The sequence below is a fragment of the Oncorhynchus clarkii genome, chromosome 2 (genome assembly GCF_045791955.1).
Source record: "Oncorhynchus clarkii lewisi isolate Uvic-CL-2024 chromosome 2, UVic_Ocla_1.0, whole genome shotgun sequence".
Classification (NCBI taxonomy): Eukaryota; Metazoa; Chordata; class Actinopteri; order Salmoniformes; family Salmonidae; genus Oncorhynchus; species Oncorhynchus clarkii.
The window spans coordinates 69,838,680-69,861,062 of NC_092148.1; the positions used below are offsets into that span (position 1 = coordinate 69,838,680).

Sequence of the window (22,383 nt, forward strand, 5' to 3'; positions counted from 1 at the left end):
CACATGCCAGCAGTTTCATGTGACAGAGATTCCACATTTCGAAAGAAAGAGATGAAATAGGTTACTTTGAAGTAAGGTAAGACATGCCTCATACCCTACTTAATTGTTTGAAACCTGAACGTTTTAATACATATCATATGTTTTCAAAATGCATACTGCCTCCAGCTCACTGCAAATTGGTGTGTGACGTGCTGATGAAGCCTGCCTTCCGTTGCCATTTGATGCCACATTCAAAACAACTGGGAACTCGGAAATCTGACTTTCGACTTCAGTGTGTTCAAGACAACTGGGTAAAAAATTGCTCTGACTTGGATTTTTTTTTTTAACGGCCATCAAACTCGGAATTCCAACTCAGGAACTCGGGCCTCTTTTTCTAGAGCTCCAATTTTCTATCCTGAGATCATTGACGTCATATGTTTTCAGATTTCCCAGTTGTCTTGAAAGCACCACTCACTCATATGTTGCAGTAGCAACTTGTTCTGTCTGACTGATTTTCCTCTCAGAGGCTCTGTATATGTATGCTGTGTGCATGTGATAAAGAAGATATAAGATAACGAATATACTGTGCTTGTGACAATTTAATTCTACTAAATTATACAAATTAAACTGAAGACCATTAAGCATGACCAGTCAAATATATTTACATCGACTGGTATTTACATCAATAAATCGGCTAAAACTCATTATTTTGCAGACAATTGGCCGGCACCAATTTCATTTATAATTTTTTCTATAATAGAGCCAGCTATTATTATCGGCTAATGGAAACTCTGGTGTTTCTGTGCATTGTAAATTAGTCTTGATTGTAGTCCCTTAACCTGTGTTAATTGAATCAGGGGAGATACTGTCTTTCTGTGTGTGTGTCTCAGGGGTATGGTTAGTTTAACAGTCTGTAGCCTCCAGGGTGTGTGATCATGTCATGGTTTTTGGAAAGACTTCAGTAGAGTTGGGCGGTATCCAGATTTTCATATGGTCTTACTGTCCTTCTCGCATCCCGGGATTTATGGTATAACCGGTTTAATACCCAAGAGGATGCAAAAAAAGAGAAAACAACCCGCAAAAGTAATAGTGAATATCCATGGAGGCTGCTAGCTAAATATGCTAATGAGCGCAAATGAAAATAAACAAATTGCGAAGACAGGCAAACCAGCTCATGAAGTTGTACATACACTACATGACCAAAAGTATATGGACACCTGCTCGTCAAACATCTCATTCCAAAATCATGGGCATTAATATGGAGTTGGTCCTCACCTTTGCTGCTATAACAGCCTCCACTCTTCTGGTAAGGCTTTCCACTAGATGTTGGAACATTGCTGTGGGGACTTGCCTCCATTCAGCCACGACCATAAGTGAGGTCGGGCACTGATTTTGGGTAATTAAGCCTGGCTTGCAGTCGGCGTTCAAATTCATTCCTACGGTGTTCGATGGGGTTGACATAAGTGCAGTCCAGTCAAATTATTCCACACCGATCTCGACAAACCATTTCTGTATGGACCTCGCTTTGTGCACGGAGGCATCAACTCCTGCTCCCCCTCTCGACGTTGCCAGTTTATTCATTATTACGCACAGCTGTCACCATCATTACGCGCACCTGCTCCTCATGAGACCCACCTGGACTCATCACCTTCCTGATTACCTCCCCTATCTGTCACTCTCTTGGGTTCTTTCCCCAGGCCTTATTGTCTCTGTGTTCCATGTCTGTATGCTACTCGTGCTTCCTGTTCTGGTCCATGTTCGTATATTTATTAAATTCACTCCCTGTATTTGCTTCCCGATTTATTAGCGTACACGTTACAGAAAAACATCTCACCAAAGGGAAGCAACAGGGATTTTTTACTGGTGACGTCGGGTCCAAGGGCGGCTGCCGACGCAACCGGGGATGCCTCAGCTGTCTCGTCAGGTTCTCAGGCCTCGGTTGGCTCGTCAAGCTTCCTTTGCCGAAGCTACCGGGGATGCCTCAGCTAGCTCATTAGGCTTCCATGCCTCAGCTGGCTCATCAGGCTCCCATTTCTCAGCCGGCTCGTCAGGCTCTTATTTCTCAGCCGGCTCGTCAGGCTCCCATTTCTCAGCCGGCTCGTCAGGCTCCCATTTCTCAGCCGGCTCGTCAGGCTCCCATGCCTCAGCCGGCTCGTCAGGCTCCCATGCCTCAGCCGGCTCGTCAGGCTCCCATGCCTCAGCCGGCTCGTCAGGCTCCCATGCCTCAGCCGGCTCGTCAGGCTCCCATGCCTCAGCCGGCTCGTCAGGCTCCCATGCCTCAGCCGGCTCGTCAGGCTCCCATGCCTCAGCCGGCTCGTCAGGCTCCCATGCCTCAGCCGGCTCGTCAGGCTCCCATGCCTCAGCCGGCTCGTCGTTACCTTTGGTTCTTTTCCCAGGCATGATTGATTCTGTTCCTGAGTTTCTGTTTGTGTTTCATGTCTGTACACTACTCGTGTTTCTTGTTTTGTTCCATGTTCATTTATTTATTAAATTATATTCTGTGTACTTGCTTCCCAATTATTAGCGTACTCGTTACAGGCATTGTCATGCTGAAACAGGAAAGGGCCTTCCCCAAACTGCTGCCACAAAGTTGGAAGCACAGAATCTAGAACAGGGATTCTTACATTTTTTTTAGCCTGGGACCAAAATGAGAAATTCTGTGTTTTTCCTAGGACTCAGGCTTATGAAAATATACAACGCTATGTACATATCTGTAAATGTAATTTCCCTTATGACTAAAACAAATGCGATATAGACAAAACCAAATAGCAATGAAATGAAATACCCATATAAATAGCTATTTATGTTTATTTTTCCCCATTAAAAACTTTCTTACTTATCTGTCTCGATTGGAACTGTTGCTGTTAAAACAAAATAAATAGTTTTCATTCGGAACTGGAATAAACTGATTGATCACATTACACAGATGAATAACAGAACACACATACACACAGTCCTAATGTGTGGCTGGTTGAAGTTTTCAACATGTCTATTCTGGACTCAGTTCCTGACAGTGCAAAACTGAGGTCATGCTCAGCATTGAGTCTGTTTCTGTATTTGTTTTTAAGTATGCCAGAGTTGAGAACCTTGACAAGTATGTGGTACAAAACTGGATCAGAACATCTACTGCTTTATCAGTCAGGCAGGAGACCACTTCCTGCTATAGTTGAGCAACCCAGAACTGTGTGAGTGTGTTTGCTTCAAAAAACATCTTGCTTCAATCAGTTTTATTCCAGTTCAGAATAAATGTATAACTTGTATGTTAACAGCAACAGTTCCAATTATAGACTTGTTTTCAACAATAATTTCTACAGTAGGCCTGATAATTTTGTATCTTCATCTGTACTGTTACTTAGGGTTGCACATCAGTAGCTAGCTAGCTTTCTTTGGCAATCGTTAGCTATTAGCTGTGTACTAGGCCAGGAGATTGTTTGAAAGAGAAACTCACATCTACTTCTATGAGAGATAGTACTACCTTATTTCTGATTATCATCACCTGTTATACATTGACAACAATGACTTGCTAGTTGACTTACTTTTTCACTGCCGAAGAACTGTTTCCTGAAGTAGAGACACCGCTGCTAAGCAGAGAGCACACTGAACAGAGAGCGCAGTTGCACTTGGCCAAATCAATTCCAGTAATGAATTAAATAATTATACGTTTACTCTGACACATCGCAACCCATCATTAACAGGTCCTCAACCCAGTTTCAGTCGCGACCCATACTTTAAGAAAGGCTGGTCTAGAATGTCATTGTATGCTGTAGTGTTAAGATTTCCCTTCACTGGAACTATGAAAACAGCCCCAGACCATTATTCCTCCTCCACCAAACTTTACAGTGGGCACTATGCATTGGGGCAGGTAGCGTTCTCCTGGCATCCGCTACGCTAAGTGGTTCAGCATTCGGCAGTCTCGTTCTGTGTGCTTGTGTGACCTTCCACTTCGCGGCTGAGCCGTTGTTGCTGCTAGGCATATCCACTTCACAATAACAGCACTTACAGTTGACCGGAGAAGCTCTAGCAGGGCAGAAATTTGACGAACTGACTTGTTGGAAAGGTGGCATCCTACGACTGTGCCACATTGAAAGTCACTGAGCTCTTCTACTGCCAATGTTTGTCTATGGAGATTGCAAGGCTTCATGCTAGATTTTGTCCACATTCTCTTGTATATAGTGTAGTTTCAATTGTATTGAACAACCACCCCGTGGCTTTTTTGAACTACCCCAGTATATAGGTAATATACTGCCCAAGCATAGACTTCAGTAAAAGTCCATCATGTAGACTTTCCACGTGGATTTAACGTATGCACAGGCACACACACACACACTATCCTTTCTGTCTCAGCATCTCCAAAATCAAACCATCACAAAATGGCTCATTTAAGAAAGAGCAGCTGTAACTGAAATAGTGGCTCTGTCACTCCTCACCCACTGTCTCTGCACTCAGATGGATAAGGAGGATGATGATAATAATACACTGCTCAAAAAAATAAAGGGAACACTAAAATAACACATCCTAGATCTGAATGAATGAAATCTTATTAAATAATTTTTTCTTTACATAGTTGAAGGTGCTGACAACAAAATCACACAAAAATGATCAATTGAAATCAAATGTATCAACCCATGGAGGTCTGGATTTGAAAACCACACTAGTGGAAAGTGGAAAACCACATTACAGGCTGATCCAACTTTGATGTAATGTCCTTAAAACAAGTCAAAATGAGGCTCAGTAGTGTGTGTGTGGCCTCCACGTGCCTCTATGACCTCCCTACAACGCCTGGGCATGCTCCTGATGAGGTGGCGGATGGTCTCCTGAGGGATCTCCTCCCAGACCTGGACTAAAGCACCCGCCAACTCCTGGACAGTCTGTGGTGCAATGGAGGATGGATGGATGGAGTGAGACATGATGTCCCAGATGTGCTCAATTGGATTCAGGTCTGGGGAACGGGCGGGCCAGTCCATAGCATCAATGCCTTCCTCTTGAAGGAACTGCTGACACGCTCCAGCCACATGAGGTCTAGCATTGTCTTGCATTAGGAGGAACCCAGGGCCAAATGCACCAGCATATGGTCTCACAAGGGGTCTGAGGATCTCATCTCGGTACCTAATGGCAGTCAGGCTACCTCTGGTAAGCACATGGAGGGCTGTGCGGCCCCCCCAAAGAAATGCCACCCCACACCATGACTGACCCACAGCCAAACCGGTCATGCTGGAGGATGTTGCAGGCAGCAGAACATTCTCCACGGCGTCTCCAGACTCTGTCACGTCTGTCACATGTGCTCAGTGTGAACCTGCTTTCATCTGTGAAGAGCACAGGGCGCCAGTGGCAAATTTTGCCAATCTTGGTGTTCTCTGGCAAATGCCAAACGTCCTGCACGGTGTTGGGCTGTAAGCACAACCCACACCTGTGGACGTCAGGTCCTCATAGCACCCTCATGGAGTCTGTTTCTGACCGTTTGAGCAGACACATGCACATTTGTGGCCTGCTGGAGGTCATTTTGCAGGGCTCTGGCAGTGCTCCTCCTGCTCCTCCTTGCACAAAGGCGGAGGTATCGGTCCTGCTGCTGGGTTGTTGCCCTCCTACGGCCTCTTCTACGTCTCCTGATGTACTGGCCTGTCTCCTGGTAGCGCCTCCATGCTCTGGACACTAAGCTGACAGACACAGCAAACCTTGCCACAGCTCGCATTTATGTGCCATCCTGGATGAGCTGCACTACCTGAGCCACTTGTGTGGGTTGTAGACTCCGTCTCATGCTACCACTAGAGTGAAAGCACCGCCAGCATTCAAAAATGACCAAAACATCAGCCAGGAAGCATAGGAACTGAGAAGTGGTCTGTGGTTACCACCTGCATAACCACTCCTTTATTGGGGATGTCTTGCTAATTGCCTATAATTTCCACCTGTTGTCTATTCCATTTGCACAACAGTTTGTGAACTTTATTGTCAATCAGTGTTGCTTCCTAAGTGGACAGTTTGATTTCACAGAAGTGTGATTGACTTGTAGTTACATTGTGTTGTTTAAGTGTTCCCTTTATTTTTTTGAGCAGTGTATATTATACAACGGGTGGGTCTAATCCTGAATGCTAATTGGTTAAAACAGTATTCCAGCCCGTGTCTATTCCACAAGTTACCACCGGCTAAATCTATGACGTTAAAATGCCTATTTTCTCTGTTCCATCTGACTGTGCAATCCAGAGTCTCATCAGCCCAGCCAGACAATTTATAAACTTGATCTCCACTATAAAAGCATCTAGACATTATCTCACAGTTATTTTATACTAACATTTAGTTTTCAACAGTGAAGATTTGTATAAACCTTGCTGTCTGTCTCAGACATTTGCAAATTTTTTTTCAATATTCAAATTCGATCTCCAGCTGTCGTGTCGGGAGCCAGGACATCTAAATCATATCTAAAAACCTGTTTTTGTTTTGTCATTATGGGGTATTGTGATGTCATTATGGGGTAGATTGAAACAAAACAATTGAATCAATTTTAGAATAAGGCTGTAACGAAACAAAATGTGGAAAAAGTCAACGGGTCTGAATACTTTCCGAATGCACTGTAAACAAAGATCTATCAATCACAAACAGGTAAAATGAAATGGTGTGCAGCTAGTTGGCAGTCTGTTCTGCTACAGTTTGAAGTGATTGTCTTAGTTGTGTTGTTGGCTACAGCTCTCAAACAAAAGTGTCCTGACGAGAGAACATTTTCTATGCCAGCTCATTGTTATGGATGAATCCAAATAAATGTCTCTATAAAACAGCTTAAACAAATGCAAATGCAGCTACTTTGTTGTTATTCTGTCTTCACTGTTTGACGTGACTGTAAATTAGCCATAGTTGGCTAGCTAGCAAGCAAGGGATAAGAACGTTGCCAGTCAGTATAGCAATGGAACATTTAGAACGAACGACGGGGTTGCGTCCATAGATACAGAACCAAAAAAACTGAATGACTGGGTCTCGTTTCCGGCAACCAAACTGATAGAACAAATGACCAGCCAGCTTGGGTAGCAACCCTAGATTTGTGTTGGGACTATATATTGTGGAAGGATTAAATAGTATTAATAAATTAATCAAAATAAGGTTTCTAATGAAAATATGTCAATCATTATTTGAGTATGTTGGTAACCTGTTGTGAAAAAGTGATAATTCCCTCGAAGCCGTTCTTTGGATGATATATTGGCATATATTAACTTCTGGTCACAACCAGTTGTGTCCTCCAGATCTCTACTGCATCAATGGTTTTTGATTTAACCATGTGACGGGGCATGAAATGGAATCAATGGGAAAACCAGATAGAGATGGACATAGGGATGGCCAAATGTGTCTGGATGCGTTTCCATGATGTTTTAGAAGAAGCCTGAAAGCCTCTATCCCAAATGAAAAGGAGATATTGGTATCATATAAGAGTTACAGGCCAAGAGGCTATGCAATCCCCCAAATAATCTGTACTGTGTTTGCGTACATAAACCGTGTGTGTGTGTGCTCTCTCCACACCCCAGCGAGCACCCTAACAAACTTTTCCCTAGCTGTAACTTTTAATTACAGGCCCAAAAACGTGACGGATTCTCTGCCGCCTCATTTGTCACTCAGCATGAATAAGTTAGTTAGCGAGACGCTTATTGTTTTCTTCTCACACACTCTTGTCATGAAAATGTCATTAGCATATCTGCCAAGATTGAAGGAATGCTTGGATGCTACTTTACTACTGAACAAAAATATGAACGCAACATGTAAAGTGTTGGCCCATATTTCACGAGCTGAAATAAAATATCCCAGACATTTTCCATACGTATATGAAGCTTATTTATTTAACTTTGTGGAGACATTTGTTTACATTCCTGTTAGTGAGCATTTCTCATTTTGACAAGATAATCCATCAACCTGACAGGTGTTGCATATCAATAATGTAACAATGTGCGCTGAGAGTCGGGAAGCAAGTTCAGGGATTTAGTGTTAATAAATACATGCAAATCAAGAAACATGAACAATGCACAGACTAAACACTAAAGCAGAAGCAATAACGCCTAGGGAAGGAACCAAAGGGAGTGATATATATGTATATATATAGGGAAGGTAATCAGGGAGGTGATGGAGTCCAGGTGAGTGATGACACGCAGGTGCGTGTAATGATGGTGACAGGTGTGCACCATAACGAGCAGCCTGGTGACCTAGAGGCCGGAGAGGGAGCACACGTGACAGTCCCCCCTCTGCAGAGGTGCAGGAAACCTGTCAATCCGGCTGAGACGCAGTAGCATGGCGACCAAGAGCGCCGGAGAGAGCGCATACCTGACAGTAGCCCCACCCCGGCGCATTTGGCTCCATCCGCAGGACGCCACCCCAAGGGATGATTCCGGGGATCAGGAGCGGACCGGTCATCCCTGCTGATGCGCGGGAACCTGTTGCCGACTGGGACGTGGGAACCTGACAGACAGCTGAGGCAGGGGAGCCTGGAAATCTGGCTGAGGCATGAAAGCCCGATGAGCCGGCAGAGGCAGGGGAGCCTGGAAATCTGGCTGAGGCATGACAGCCTGTAGCGGTTCCCGGACCTGACGCCATTCCACCTGGAAAAAAACCACAAAAAAAACACTCCGATGCTTCACTTAGGTGAGGCGTTATTCTCTAACGATGTGGGCTGAGAGTCAGGAAGCAAGTTCAGGGAGTGAGTGTTTTAATAAATAAAATGCGAAACAAGAAACGCAAACAACACACAGACTAAACACTGGAACAGAAACAATAACGGCTGGGGAAGGAAACAAAGGGAGTGACATATATATATATAGGGATGGTAATCAGGGAGGCGATGGAGTCCAGGTGAGTGATGACGCGCAGGTGCGCATAACGATGGTGACGTGTGCGCCATAACGAGCAGCCTGGTGACCTAGAGGCCGGAGAGAGAGCACACATGACAAATAAGCTGATTAAAGAGCATGATCATTACACAGGTGCACCTTGTGCTGGGGACAATAAAAGGCAGCTCTAAAATGTGCAGTTTTGTCACACAACACAATGCCACAGATGTCTCAAGTTTTGAGGGAGCGTGCAATTGGAATGCTGACTGCAGGAATGTCCACCAGAGCTAATCCAGAGAATGTAATGTTCATTTCTCTACCATAAGTTGCCTCCAAAGTCTTTAGAGAATTTGGCAGTATGTCCAACCGGCCTCACAACTGCAGACCATGTGTAACCATGCCAGCCCAGGACCTCCACAGCCGGCTTCTTCACCTGCGGGACCGTCTGAGACCAGCCACCCAGACAGCTTATGAAACTGAGTATTTCTGTCTGAAATAAATCCCTTTTGTGGGGAAAAACTCATTATGATTGGCTCCCAAGTGGGTGGAGCTATGCCCTCCCAGGCCCACCCATGGCTGTGCCCCAGCCCAGTCATGAAATCCATAGATTGGGGCCTAATAAATGTATTTAAATGGACTGATTTCGTTATATGAACTGGAACGCATTGTAAAATCTTTGAAATGGTTGCATGTTGCGTTTATATTTGTATTCAGTATCAAAACAGTAAATTACTGTGTATCATCTCACTCATATTGTGTCGTCTGTTGAGATGATCACATCAAATGATTGCACATACTGTTGAAGTTTGAAGTTTACATACACTTAGGTTGGAGTCATTAAAACACGTTTTTCAGCCACTCCATACATTTCTTGTAAACAAACTATAGTTTTGGCAAGTTGGTTAGGACATCTACTTTGTGCATGACACAAGTAATTTTTCAAACAATTGTTTACAGACAGATTATTTCACTTATAATTCACTGTATCACAATTCCAGTGGGTCAGAAGTTTACATACACTAAATTGACTGTGCCTTTAAGCAGCTTGGAAAATTCCAGGAAATGATGTCATGGCTTTAGAAACTTCTGATAGGCTAATTGACACCATTTGAGTCAATTGGAGGTGTACCTGTGGATGTATGTCAAGGCCTACCTTCAAACTCAGTGCCTCTTTGCTTGACATCATGGAAAAATAAAAATAAATCAGCCAAGACCCCAGGAAATAATTGTAGACCTCCACACGTCTGGTTCATCCTTGGGAGCAATTTTCAAACCCCTGAAGGTAACACGTTCATCTGTACAAACAATAGTACGCAAGTATAAACAGATGTTCTGGCCTCCACAATCAACCAACCTTAACCCAATTGAGATGAGTTGGACGGCAGAGTGAGGAACTCCTTCAAGGCTGTTGGAAAAGCATTCCAGGTAAAACTGGTTGAGAGAATGCAAAGCTGTCATCAAGGCAAAGGGTGGCTACTTTGAAGGATATAAAATATATTTAGATTGGTTTAACCCTTTTTTGGATACAACATGATTCCACGTGTGTTATTTCATTGTTTTGATGTCTTCACTATTATTATACAATGTAGAAAATAGTAAAAAAATAAAGAAACATCCTTGAATGAGTAGGTGTGTCCAAACTTTGACTGGTACTGTATATCTTACATTTCATATGGTATGTATTAATTTATCGTTGTCCATCATCCATTTCTTATGATATGTTAAGAATTTGCAAAATGTACAATATCTTACGAATTTGAAAAGCGTATGTTCCAAATTTCAATTTGTTGTGGCTAACATTAACTAGGTGGCTAGGTGTTAATGCTAACGTTAGCAAGCTGGCTAACATTAGCTAGGCTAGGGGTTAGGGATTAGGATTAAGGTTAGGAGTTACGTTAAAATGTTAAGGTTAACCGAAGGATTAGCTGTGGAGTGCCATTGATGTCATTTTGACTGTCACAATGTTTATTTTCCGCTATGCTCGGTTGCTCTGTTGACAACACAACCCTTCAGGATGTGCTGTGGTTTTCAAGTCTATAAACTCTTTCCAAAAGTATTTTTGTGACTATTCTATTGATTCCAATATGCTGGTAGAGCTAAATCAAGTTTCTTAGTTGTTAGAAAATGTATTTTATTTTGAGCCAGGAGAGGTACTCATACTAAATGTATTTCTCACCTTTAGTCATCTCTAGTCTGGCAGCCAGAGCTGTTAATTGGTGTATATGTCATCTGTCTTGACTGTGGGTTGTCTAGGGAGAAACAGACAGGATATCCTCTCTATAGCATCACCTCTTCTCATTTCTTCTCTGGTCGGGAGAGGACTACAGTAAGAGCAAAATAGTCCTAACAAAATAAAATCATAAAAACCTTAGTGTAACAACAGTTTTAGTAAGTAATACTGAAGTTGTGCATAATTATCAGTTTATATTTAGGTTTATGTAGCCCATTCATTGTCAGTTAGAGATACAGTAGGACCCAAAAGCATAATCAGTGCTCTAACTCTCCCTTGCGCTGGTCTGGAGCAATGAAGTGGTGACGCAGGGTACCGTAACCACAAATTACCTCTAAGTACCACAGCATAATCACAAAACGTTTAGTGGAGCAACCACTGTATTTCCTCCATCACCTCTCTCTGGCATGCCCTGTGTAAAACAAAAAGCTGGAGTGGGGCCTTGTTCCATATAAGTCCACTGAGATAAGCTCATCCAAATGTCTATGTTTTATAATGTCCACAGCATGGCTCACTCATAAGAGGCTTTCAAATCAAATCAAATGTATTTATATAGCCCTTCATGCATCAGCTGATATCTCAAAGTGCTATACAGAAACCCAGCCTAAAACCCCAAACAGCAAGCAATGTTGAAGCACGTTGGCTAGGGAAAACTCCCTAGAAAGGCCAAAACCTAGGCTGAAACCTAGAAAGGAACCAGGCTATGAGGGGTGGCCAGTCCTCTTCTGGCTGTGCCGGGTGGAGATTATAACAGAACATGGCCAAGATGTTAAAATGTTCATAAATGACCAGCATGGTCAAATAATAGGTCTGGGACAGGTAGCATGTCCGGTGAACAGGTCAGGATTCCATAGCCGCAGGCAGACCAGTTGAAACTGGAGCAGCAGCACGGCCAGGTGGACTGGGGACAGCAAGGAGTCATCATGCCAGGTAGTCCTGAGGCATGGTCCTACGGCTCACATAAACTACTGCAGCATAAATACTGGCGGCTGAGACAGGAGGGGTCAGGAGACACTGTGGCCCCATCCGATGATACCCCCGGACAGGGCCAAACAGGAAGGATATAACCCCACCCACTTAGCCAAAGCACAGCCCCCACACAACTAGAGGGATATCTTCAACTACCAACTTACCATCCTGAGACAAGGCCGAGTATAGCCCACAAAGATCTGCGCCACGGCACAACCCAAGGGGGGGCGCAAACCCAGACAGGAAGATCACATCAGTGACTCAACCCACTCAAGTGACGCACCCCTCCCAGGGACGGTATGAAAGAGCCCCAGTAAGCCAGTGACTCAGCCCCTGTAATAGGATTAGAGGTAGAGAATCCCAGTGGAAAGAGGGGAATCGGCCAGGCAGAGACAGCAAGGGTGGTTCATTGCTCCAGAGCCTTTCCGTTCACCTTCACACTCCTGAGCCAGACTACACTCAATCATATGACCTACTGAAGAGATGAGTCTTCAGTAAAGACTTAAAGGTTGAGACCGAGTTTGCGTCTCTCACATGGGAAGGCAGACCATTCCATAAAAATGGAGCTCTATAGGAGAAAGCCCTGCCTCCAGCTGTTTGCTTAGAAATTCTAGGGACAATTAGGAGGCTTGCGTCTTGTGACCGTAGCATACGTGTAGGAGGTACAGTGCCTTGCAAAAGTTTTCGGCCCCCTTGAACTTTGCGACCTTTTGCCACATTTCAGGCTTCAAACATAAAGATATAAAACTGTATTTTTTTGTGAAGAATCAACAACAAGTGGGACACAATCATGAAGTGGAACGAAATTTATTGGATATTTCAAACTTTTTTAACAAATCAAAAACTGAAAAATTGGGCGTGCAAAATTACCAAGAGGTAAAATATATAGTGAAAAGAGGTAAAATATATAGTGAAAACAATAGTGGTCCTAAAACGGAACCTTGAGGAACACCGAAATGTACAGTTGATTTGTCAGAGGACAAGCCATTCACAGAGACAAACTGATATCTTTCCGACAGATAAGATCTAAACCAGGCCAGAACTTGTCCGTGCAGACCAATTTGGGTTTCCAATCTCTCCAAAAGAATGTGGTGATCGATGGTATCAAAAGCAGCACTAAGGTCTAGGAGCACGAGGACAGATGCAGAGCCTCGGTCTGATGCCATTAAAAGGTAATTTACCACCTTCACAAGTGCAGTCTCAGTGCTATGATCGGGTCTAAAACTAGACTGAAGCATTTCGTATACATTGTTTGTCTTCAGGAAGGCAGTGAGTTGCTGCGCAACAGCCTTTTCTAAAATGTTTGAGAGGAATGGAAGATTCGATATAGGCCGATAGTTTTTTATATTTTCTGGGTCAAGGTTTGGCTTTTTCAAGAGAGGCTTTATTACTGCCACTTTTAGTTTGGTACACATCCGGTGGATAGAGAGCCGTTTATTATGTTCAACATAGGAGGGTCAAGCACAGGAAGCAGCTCTTTCAGTAGTTTAGTTGGAATAGGGTCCAGTATGCAGCTTGAAGGTTTAGAGGCCATTATTATTTTCATCCGTGTGTCAAGAGATATAGTACTAAAACACTTGAGTGTCTCTCTTGATCCTAGGTCCTGGCAGAGTTGTTCGGATTGTTCTTATTTTCCTCAATTAAGTTGGAAAAATAGGATGATCGAGCAGCAGTAAGGGCTCTTCGATACTGCACGGTACTGTCTTTCCCAGCTAGTCGGAAGACTTCCAGTTTGGTGTGATGCCATTTCCGTTCCAATTTTCTGGAAGCTTGCTCCAGAGCTCGGGTATTTTCTGTATACCAGGGAGCTAGTTTCTTATGAGAAATGTTTTTAGTTTCTAGGGGTGCAACTGCATCTAGGGTATTGCGCAAGGTTAAATTGAGTTCCTCAGTTAGGTGGTTAACTGATTTTTGTCCTCTGACGTCCTTGGGTAGGCAGAGGGAGTCTGAAAGGGCATCAAGGAATCTTTGTGTTGTCTGTGAATTTATAGCACGACTTTTGAGGCTCCTTGTTTGGGGTCTGAGCAGATTATTAGTTGCAATTGCAAACTTAATAAAATGGTGTTCCGATAGTCCAGGATTATGAGGAAAAACATTAAGATCCACAACATTTATTCCATGGGACAAAACTAGGTCCAGAGTATGACTGTGACAGTGAGTAGGTCCAGAGACATGTTGGACAAAACCCACTGAGTCGATGATGGCTCCGAAAGCCTTTTGGAGTGGGTCTGTGGACTTTTCCATGTGAATATTAAAGTCACCAAAAAATTAGAATATTATCTGCTATGACTTCAAGGTCCGATAGGAATTCAGGGAACTCAATGAGGAATGCTGTATATGGCCCAGGAGGGCTGTAAACAGTAGCTATAAAAAGTGATTGAGTAGGCTGCATAGATATCATGACTAGAAGCTCAAAAGATGAAAACGTCTTTTTTTAAATTTGTAAATTGACATTTGCTATCGTAAATGTTAGCAACACCTCCGCCTTTGCGGGATGCACGGGGGATATGGTCACTAGTGTAACCAGGAGGTGAGGCCTCATTTAACACAGTAAATTCATCAGGCTTAAGCCATGTTTCATACAGGTCAATCACATCAAGATTATGATCAGTGATTAGTTAATTGACTATAATTGCCTTTGAAGTAAGGGATCTAACATTAATAAGTAGCCCTATTTTGAGATGTGAGGTATCACGATCTCTTTCAATAATGACAGGAATGGAGGAGGACTTTTGGACAGTTTCTTAGTATCGTTGCTTATAATTTCTCTCAATCGATACACAATACCCTATAATGACAAAGCAAAAACAGGTTTTTAGAAATGTTTGCAATGTATTAAAAATTGAACACTGAAATATCACATTTGCATAAGAATTCAGATCCTTTATTCAGTATTTTGTTGAAGCAGCCTTGGCAGCGATTAAAGCCTCGAGTCTTCGTGGGTATGACACTACAAGCTTGGCACGCCTCTATTTGGGGAGTTCCTCCCATTTTTCTCTGCAGATCCTCTCAAGCTCTGTCAGGTTGGATGGGGAGTGTCGCTGACTGGGCCACTCAAGGGCATTCAGAGACATTCAGAGCCACTCCTGCGTTCTCTTGGCTGTGTGCTTAGGGTGGTTGTCCTTTTAAAAGGTGAACCTTTGCCTCAGTCTGAGGTCCTGAGCGCTCTGGAACAGGTTTTCATCAAGGATCTCTCTGTACTTTGCTCCGTTCATCTTTCCCTCAATCCTGATTAGTCTCCCGGTCCCTGCTGCTGAAAAACATACCCACAGCATGATGCTGCCACCACTCATGGCTTGGTTTTACCTCATGGCTTGGTTTTTGCTCTGACATGCACTGTCAACTGTGGGACCTTATATAGACAGGTGTTTGCCTTACCAAATCATGCCCAATCAATTGCATTTACCACAGGTGGACTCCAATCTAGTTGTAGAAACATCTCAAGGATGATCAATGGAAACAGGATGCACCTGAGCTCAATTTAGAGTCTCATAGCAAAGGGTCTGAATACTAATGTAAATATGGTATTTATGTTTTTATTTTTAATAAATGTGCAAAAAAAAAAATGGTGTTCTCTTTTTATTATGGGGTACTGTGTGTAGGTTGATGAGGATTTAAAAAAAATGTAATCCAATTTTTAAAAAGGCTGTAACGCAACAAAATGTGGAAAAGGTCAAGGGCTCTGAATACTTTCAGAATGTACTGTATCTTTCAGGTCCCTCAGTTGAGCAATGAATTTGAAACACAGATTCTACCACAAAGACCAGGGAGGTTTTCCAATGCCTTGCAAAGAACGCCACCTATTGGTAGTTATGGAGTTTAATTGCTGTGATAGGAGAAAACTGAGGATGGCTCAGCAACATTGGCTAGACTCTAAACTCTCCTTCCAGACCTAAACTCTCCTTCCAGACCCATATCAAACATCTCCAATCGAAAATCAAATCAAGAGTCGGCTTTCTATTCCGCAACAAAGCCTCCTTCACTCACGCCGCCAAACTTACCCTAGTAAAACTGACTATCCTACCGATCCTCGACTTCGGCGATGTCATCTACAAAATTGCTTCCAACACTCTACTCAGCAAACTGGATGCAGTTTATCACAGTGCCATCCGTTTTGTCACTAAAGCACCTTATACCACCCACCACTGCGACTTGTATGCTCTAATCGGCTGGCCCTCGCTACATATTCGTCGCCAGACCCACTGGCTCCAGCTCATCTACAAGTCCATGCTAGGTAAAGCTCCGCCTTATCTCAGTTCACTGGTTACGATGGCAACACCCATCCGTAGCACGCGCTCCAGCAGGTGTATCTCACTGATCATCCCTAAAGCCAACACCTCATTTGGCCGCCTTTCGTTCCAGTTCTCTGCTGCCTGTGATTGGAACGAATTGCAAAAATCACTGAAGTTGGAGACTTTTATCTCCCTCACCAACTTCAAACATCTGCTATCTGAGCAGCTAACCGATCGCTGCAGCTGTACATAGTCTATTGGTAAATAGCCCACCCATTTTCACCTACCTCATCCCCATACTGTTTTTATTTATTTATTTTTCTGCTCTTTTGCACACCAATATCTCTACCTTTACATCTGCATAATTGTAATTATTTGCCTACCTTCTCATGCCTTTTGCACACAATGTATATATAGACTCCCCTTTTTTCTACTGTGTTATTGACTTGTTAATTGTTTACTCCATGTGTAACTCTGTGTTGTCTGTTCACACTGCTATGCCTTATCTTGGCCAGGTCGCAGTTGCAAATGAGAACTTGTTCTCAACTAGCCTACCTGGTTAAATAAAGGTGAAAAAAAAAAAAAAAAAAAAAAAAAAAAAAAAAAAACATTGTACTTACTGCACAATACTAACCTACTTGTAAATAGAGGGACGCATGTACAGAAAAAAAATATTCCAAAGCATGCATCCTGTTTGTAATACGGCACTAAAGTAAAAATGCTAAAAAATATGTCCTTAATACAAAGTGTTATGTTTGGGGCAAACACATCACATCACTGAGTACCACTCTTCATATTTTCAAGCATGGTGGTGACTGCATCATGTTATGGGTATGCTTGTCATCGGCAACAACTATGGAGTTTTCTTTAGGATAACATAAATAAAATAGAGCTAAGCACAGGCAAAATCCTAGAGGAAAACTTGGTTGTCTACTTTTCAACAGACAGAGTAGACAAATTCACCTTTCAGCAGGACAATAACCTAAAACACAAGGCCAAATATACACTGGAGTTGCTTACCATGACAACGTTGAATGTTCCTGAGTGGCCTAGTTACAGTATTGACTTAAATCGGCTTGAAAATTGATGGCAAGACCTGAAAATGGCTGTCGAGCGATGATCAACAACTAACTGGACAGACCTTGAAGTATTTTTTATAGCATAATGTGCAAATATTGTACAATCCAGGTTTTCAAAGCTCTTAGAGACTTACCCAGAAAGACTCACAGCTGTAATCGCTTCCAAAGATTCTAACATGTATTGACTCAGGGGGATGAATTTTTGTTTCATCAAGATACATTAGTGTTTTATTTTTCATTCCTTTTTTACAAATGTTAGAATTTTTCTTCCACTTTTACATTAGAGCAGTTTGTGTAGATCGTGGACCAAAACATTGTAATCCATTTTATTCCCACTTTGTAACACAACAAAATGTGGAAAAAGTAAAGGGGTGCCAATTCATTCTGACGGTACTGTTTGTCCTCTTCTGTTCTCCACTGTCATTTCACTGACTAATCGCTGCTGTAGGTGAAGAAAGTGCTGAGTAAGGAGTAACTATCTGTCTCTTTTTCATTCACCTCCCACTCTTTTTCTCTCTCAGGGGACCGGGCCTCTTTGTCTTTCTTTCTTTACCATGCATATTCATACTTGTTTTCATGTTATCATATGCTTTCTTCTCTACCCCCCCCCCCCCCCCCCCTTTCTCTCTCTCTCTATTCTGTCCTATCAGGCTGACCCTGCACTGCAGTTCATAGAGGAAGAAAGGGAGGAGGGAGATATTCTTTAGGGAGAGAGGGGAGGCAAAAGGGGTGGCTGGAAGGAAGGGGAGACAAGGGAGAAAAGAGGATAATGGAAGAGGAGGCAAATAGGGTTAGCAGATGGGGAGAAGAGGAAGAGAGGGTAAGGATGGAGAGGAGCGAGAGAGGAGTGTTAGCTGCACAAGACAGTTGACAGAGAAGGCAGACTTTACTGGATATGAAGAAGGGAGGAAACAGAAAGGAGAGCGGGAAAAGCTATTTGGATGAAAAGGAAACTGTAAGAGAAGAAAGGGCGCTGGAGGTCTGTCCAGCCTCAGTGTAGACAACAATGGTACTGAGAATGCTATGGTGTTTCACACCAGACAGTGGGGAGCATCTTGACTCTACTTATCGGTTTTTATTGATCGCTCTGCCATATTTCTGGACCATAACTTGGTCACAGCATCCATAGAATGGTTTGTGTTTTCCCCCTCCTGGGGAGATAGATATCCATCTGCAGGATTTTGCCCCAGCTCTAGGGAGGATCCTCAAGACCTTGATTAGCTGCATCAGGTCTTAGAATACTCCTTGCTTCAGCCAAACGATACGCCACGCTCATGGATGTTAGTTTCTTCTCCGCAATGAGCCTGGACCTCCCCGACAATTCTAAAACGCAAACACATTCTAACCATTCTGATTGGTCCCAAAAAACGATGGGTTGGGCCAGAGCCAAAACACACGTGGGTGAAGAAGCGTTTTGAAAGAACATCATTGGCTTTGATACTCTGTTTAGAGATGACTTTGTTTTGTACGACACCCCTCCATTTGACATCACCACAAACAACTTCAACGATGGCAGTCTCAGACTGAAACACTGTATGTAGCTAACATAGAGCAGTGGAAGAAGTCCACAAGAAGTCCGTTTGATTTGTCAGGAAGTATTCCATAGCTGGAGCAGTAAACAATTGTGGAATTTTACGCAGACTAAATGCAGCTGTGGACAATGGCATTTGACAAAATAGGCTCTAAAAAAACGGTCAACTAGACCCTACAGCCAAGTAGGGCATACAGCCAAGTAAGGGCCTTAATTGAAGAATATGTTAGGTTGTAAAGTTTTCAGGGTAAGATTCTATAGCAGAGCCTTATCACAGCAATCAGCATCATTGGTAAATTTGTGTTGAAAGCAACCTCCATGGCTGCCTCATTTCTCTTAATCTCTCTCTCTCTCTCTCTCTCTCTCTCTGTTCTCTCTGTTCTCTCTGTTCTCTCTCTCTCTCTCTGTTCTCTCTGTTCTCTCTCTCTCTCTCTCTCTCTCTCTCTCTCTCTGTTCTCTCTGTTCTCTCTGTTCTCTGGTTGCCTATCTTCCGTCAATGTTTTCTCTCCCTGTGTCCTGTAAAATAAAGTAAACTCCAGTCTTTCTCCAAGGTAAGAGGGGGTTGGTTTCAAAGCTGTATTTGATGTCAGTTTTGTAGGGTTTGGAGAAAAACAAATTATTTTCTCTGAGCAAGCAAATGGCAGAAGAGGAGTCCCTGAAGAGGGAATGACAGTGTTGTGATAAGGAGTGTGTGTGTGTGTGTGTGCGCGCGTGCATTGTTTAATTGTACAGTGAAAGACAGAGTAGAGACAGTGGGAGGATGGTGATGCTGCTGCTATGTGGTTTTGATACTGTACTTGTGGTGTACTGATGGGAGGTAACAGATGTTCTGTGGTTGTGGTGTACTGATGGGAGGTAACAGATGTACTGTGGTTGTGGTGTACTGATGGGAGGTAACAGATGTTCTGTGGTTGTGGTGTACTGATGGGAGGTAACAGATGTACTGTGGTTGTGGTGTAGTGATGGGAGGTAACAGATGTTCTGTGGTTGTGGTGTACTGATGGGAGGTAACAGATGTACTGTGGTTGTGGTGTACTGATGGGAGGTAACAGATGTACTGTGGTTGTGGTGTACTGATGGGAGGTAACAGATGTTCTGTGGTTGTGGTGTACTGATGGAAGGTAACAGATGTTCTGTGGTTGGATGCTTGTGTATTGATGTTGCAGTGATGTATTGGATTGATTTACCGCTGGTGGGGTGTTACCTCCTGAAAACAGTTTTTGCTCTCTCTCTCCCTCTCTTCTCTCTCCGTTCTCTCCCTTCTCTCTGAATTCTTTCAGTGTTTTCTGTATAGCTCAGCGCTCCAAAATGTGGTAACTAGAAGGAAGTGTTTTACCAACACTGTAGGTCTCCCTTAACAGGTTTTATGTTATATACAGTATATAACATGTATGGTTTTAATGTTATAGTATGATTAAGAATAAACCCTATACAGTGTGCATGAATAGATGGACTGCTGATCAGATGGTCACTGATGATCATATCCTGAATACTGTATGGCATAGCTGGCTTCAGTCCTGTTCCTGAGCCAGACACTTAACCTCAATACCTCCAGGTAACATTGAGAGCATGCATCATGATGTATCATTTAAATGGTAAGATATGCTAGGGGCCTGAGATGGGAGAGCCTATGCCAGTGTTTAATCTGACTTCCTGAGTCTAGTGCTGTAAGCTCTTATCTGGTCAAGGGTTTCTAGCACCACCCTTTTGAGTGTTCTCTATGGCAGGAAATCATTTATCAATGATTTGATAACTGTGTGAATTATTTAGTTCATTATATAGGTATGTGCATGATCTCTCTCTCCCTCTATCTCTCTCTGTACTGCAGTCTGTAAGGTGGTGTGAGGGTTGCACTGGGATTGTGTGTGTGTGTTTTCATTTGTTTAGGTATTCACACACTGCCTTATTAACCTCTCCTAACTCATAACTGTCCCCTGCTCTCTCCTCTCTCCCTTCAGAAATGTATGAAGTTCGACGTGGACGCTCCTATCTGGTTATCTAAGCAGCATATCCTGTGTACTCTGAACCAGAGCCTGAAGGACGTGCTGAACTATGGCCTCTTCCAGCCAGCTCACAATGGAAAGGCTGGCAAGTTCCTGGATGAGGAGAGGCAGCTGAAGGAATACCCACTGCCTTCTGCTACACCTGTACCATACCTGGAGGTAGGCCTGCACCCTCTCTCATTAACATGTTTCTATGTGTGTGTTAAGGTGTATTTAATATGTGTTGTATGTGGATGTTTGTTTCTGTGTGTGTGAGTGTGTGTTCTCTGTCCTGTTGCTGTCATGGTGTTTTTTGTTGTTGTTCTAGTTTATTGGGTTCATCAGCTTTAATATTGCAGTTAGATTGTGGCTTCCATCAATGTAATTGTCTGCATAATTTCCAATCCCCCATATATTGTTTTGTTTCCCCTAACCCTACCACCCCTCCCCTAATTAGAGTAAACTAATGGACAACAACACTTAGGCTTCTACTTCCAGCTTACACATACTGTATACATTTACAGACATAATATAATTTACAATATTTATCTTTTGTTTGTTTTTAGTCCCATCCTTCAGCTACCCTCAACCCCTTTCACATATCTCTGAAGACCATTCAGTGTCATTCTATTTGCCATTTTCAACTGTGCTGTGAAGTTCTGAAACTTTCCATTCTCATAGGTTCAACAGATTGTAAATTAAAGATAAACATTTTTTCTCAGAGTATTACTATATCATTGATCAATTGACTTTGTCTTTTCAAATCACCCAGCAGTGCTATTTGCAGAGTTAGCTGCAGGTAAATGTTACAATTCTTCAGCCCTTCTTGAACCTGTGACCAAAAACAAGCTACATATGGACAGTACCAAAACAAATGATCAAGTGATTCTGTCTCTTTGCAGTAAAATCTATAGAGATGGGATGGTTGTATCCCTATATAAATAACATTCTGTTGGTTGCAAGAATTTTGTATTAAAAAGTTTTGAATCCGGCGTCGTTATGTTTATCAGTTGTTACCATGTGCCATGGAATCGGTACACCGAAAATCTCTTCCCAATTATTCTACATGGGACAGCTGTCAATTTGTTGGTCCTTAAATGAAACTGGTATACTTTTTTATTCAGCACAATTTTCTTTAACCAATTATGGTATTTAATGCAGGGCCGACAGACAAGTTGCTTACTTTCTCCTCCTTCCACTTACCTCTTCCATTTTTGCGGTAATGCTGCAATTCGTTGGTTGTAATTTTGGGTAGAGCTAACATTTCCATATATTTTGGTTCGCCACCAGTCTTATTTATGATATCATTTACAAAGATTATACATATTTTTATGTTTTATTTTATGCATAATGTTTTTTTTATTATCAATGAGTATATTTGAGTTTAACCATAATATTTGTTTTCTGGTGGATTAAACTGAAGTTGAAACCAACTTTCTATGGATTGTTTTTTAAATAGCGATATTTTGAATATGATTTAATTTTCAAATATCCGTAAGTGAGAGGTTGTAATCTGAATAAAGATAAAAAGGCCATTCTTACTAATCTGCTAGAAATCCAGTTCAGATTTAAGTATAACTTTTCTA

At 42.6% G+C, this 22,383-nt stretch overlaps 1 protein-coding gene across 1 annotated transcript in view; it reads left to right on the plus strand.

The window, feature by feature from the left end:
• The window catches only part of LOC139373057 (SH3 and multiple ankyrin repeat domains protein 3-like), a 380,732-nt gene that overhangs the window by 104,863 nt on the left and 253,486 nt on the right, over positions 1-22,383 (plus strand). The window contains exon 3 of the mRNA XM_071113096.1: positions 20,774-20,977. Coding sequence (XP_070969197.1) covers positions 20,774-20,977 — 204 coding nt within the window. The remainder of the gene's footprint in view (positions 1-20,773; positions 20,978-22,383) is intronic.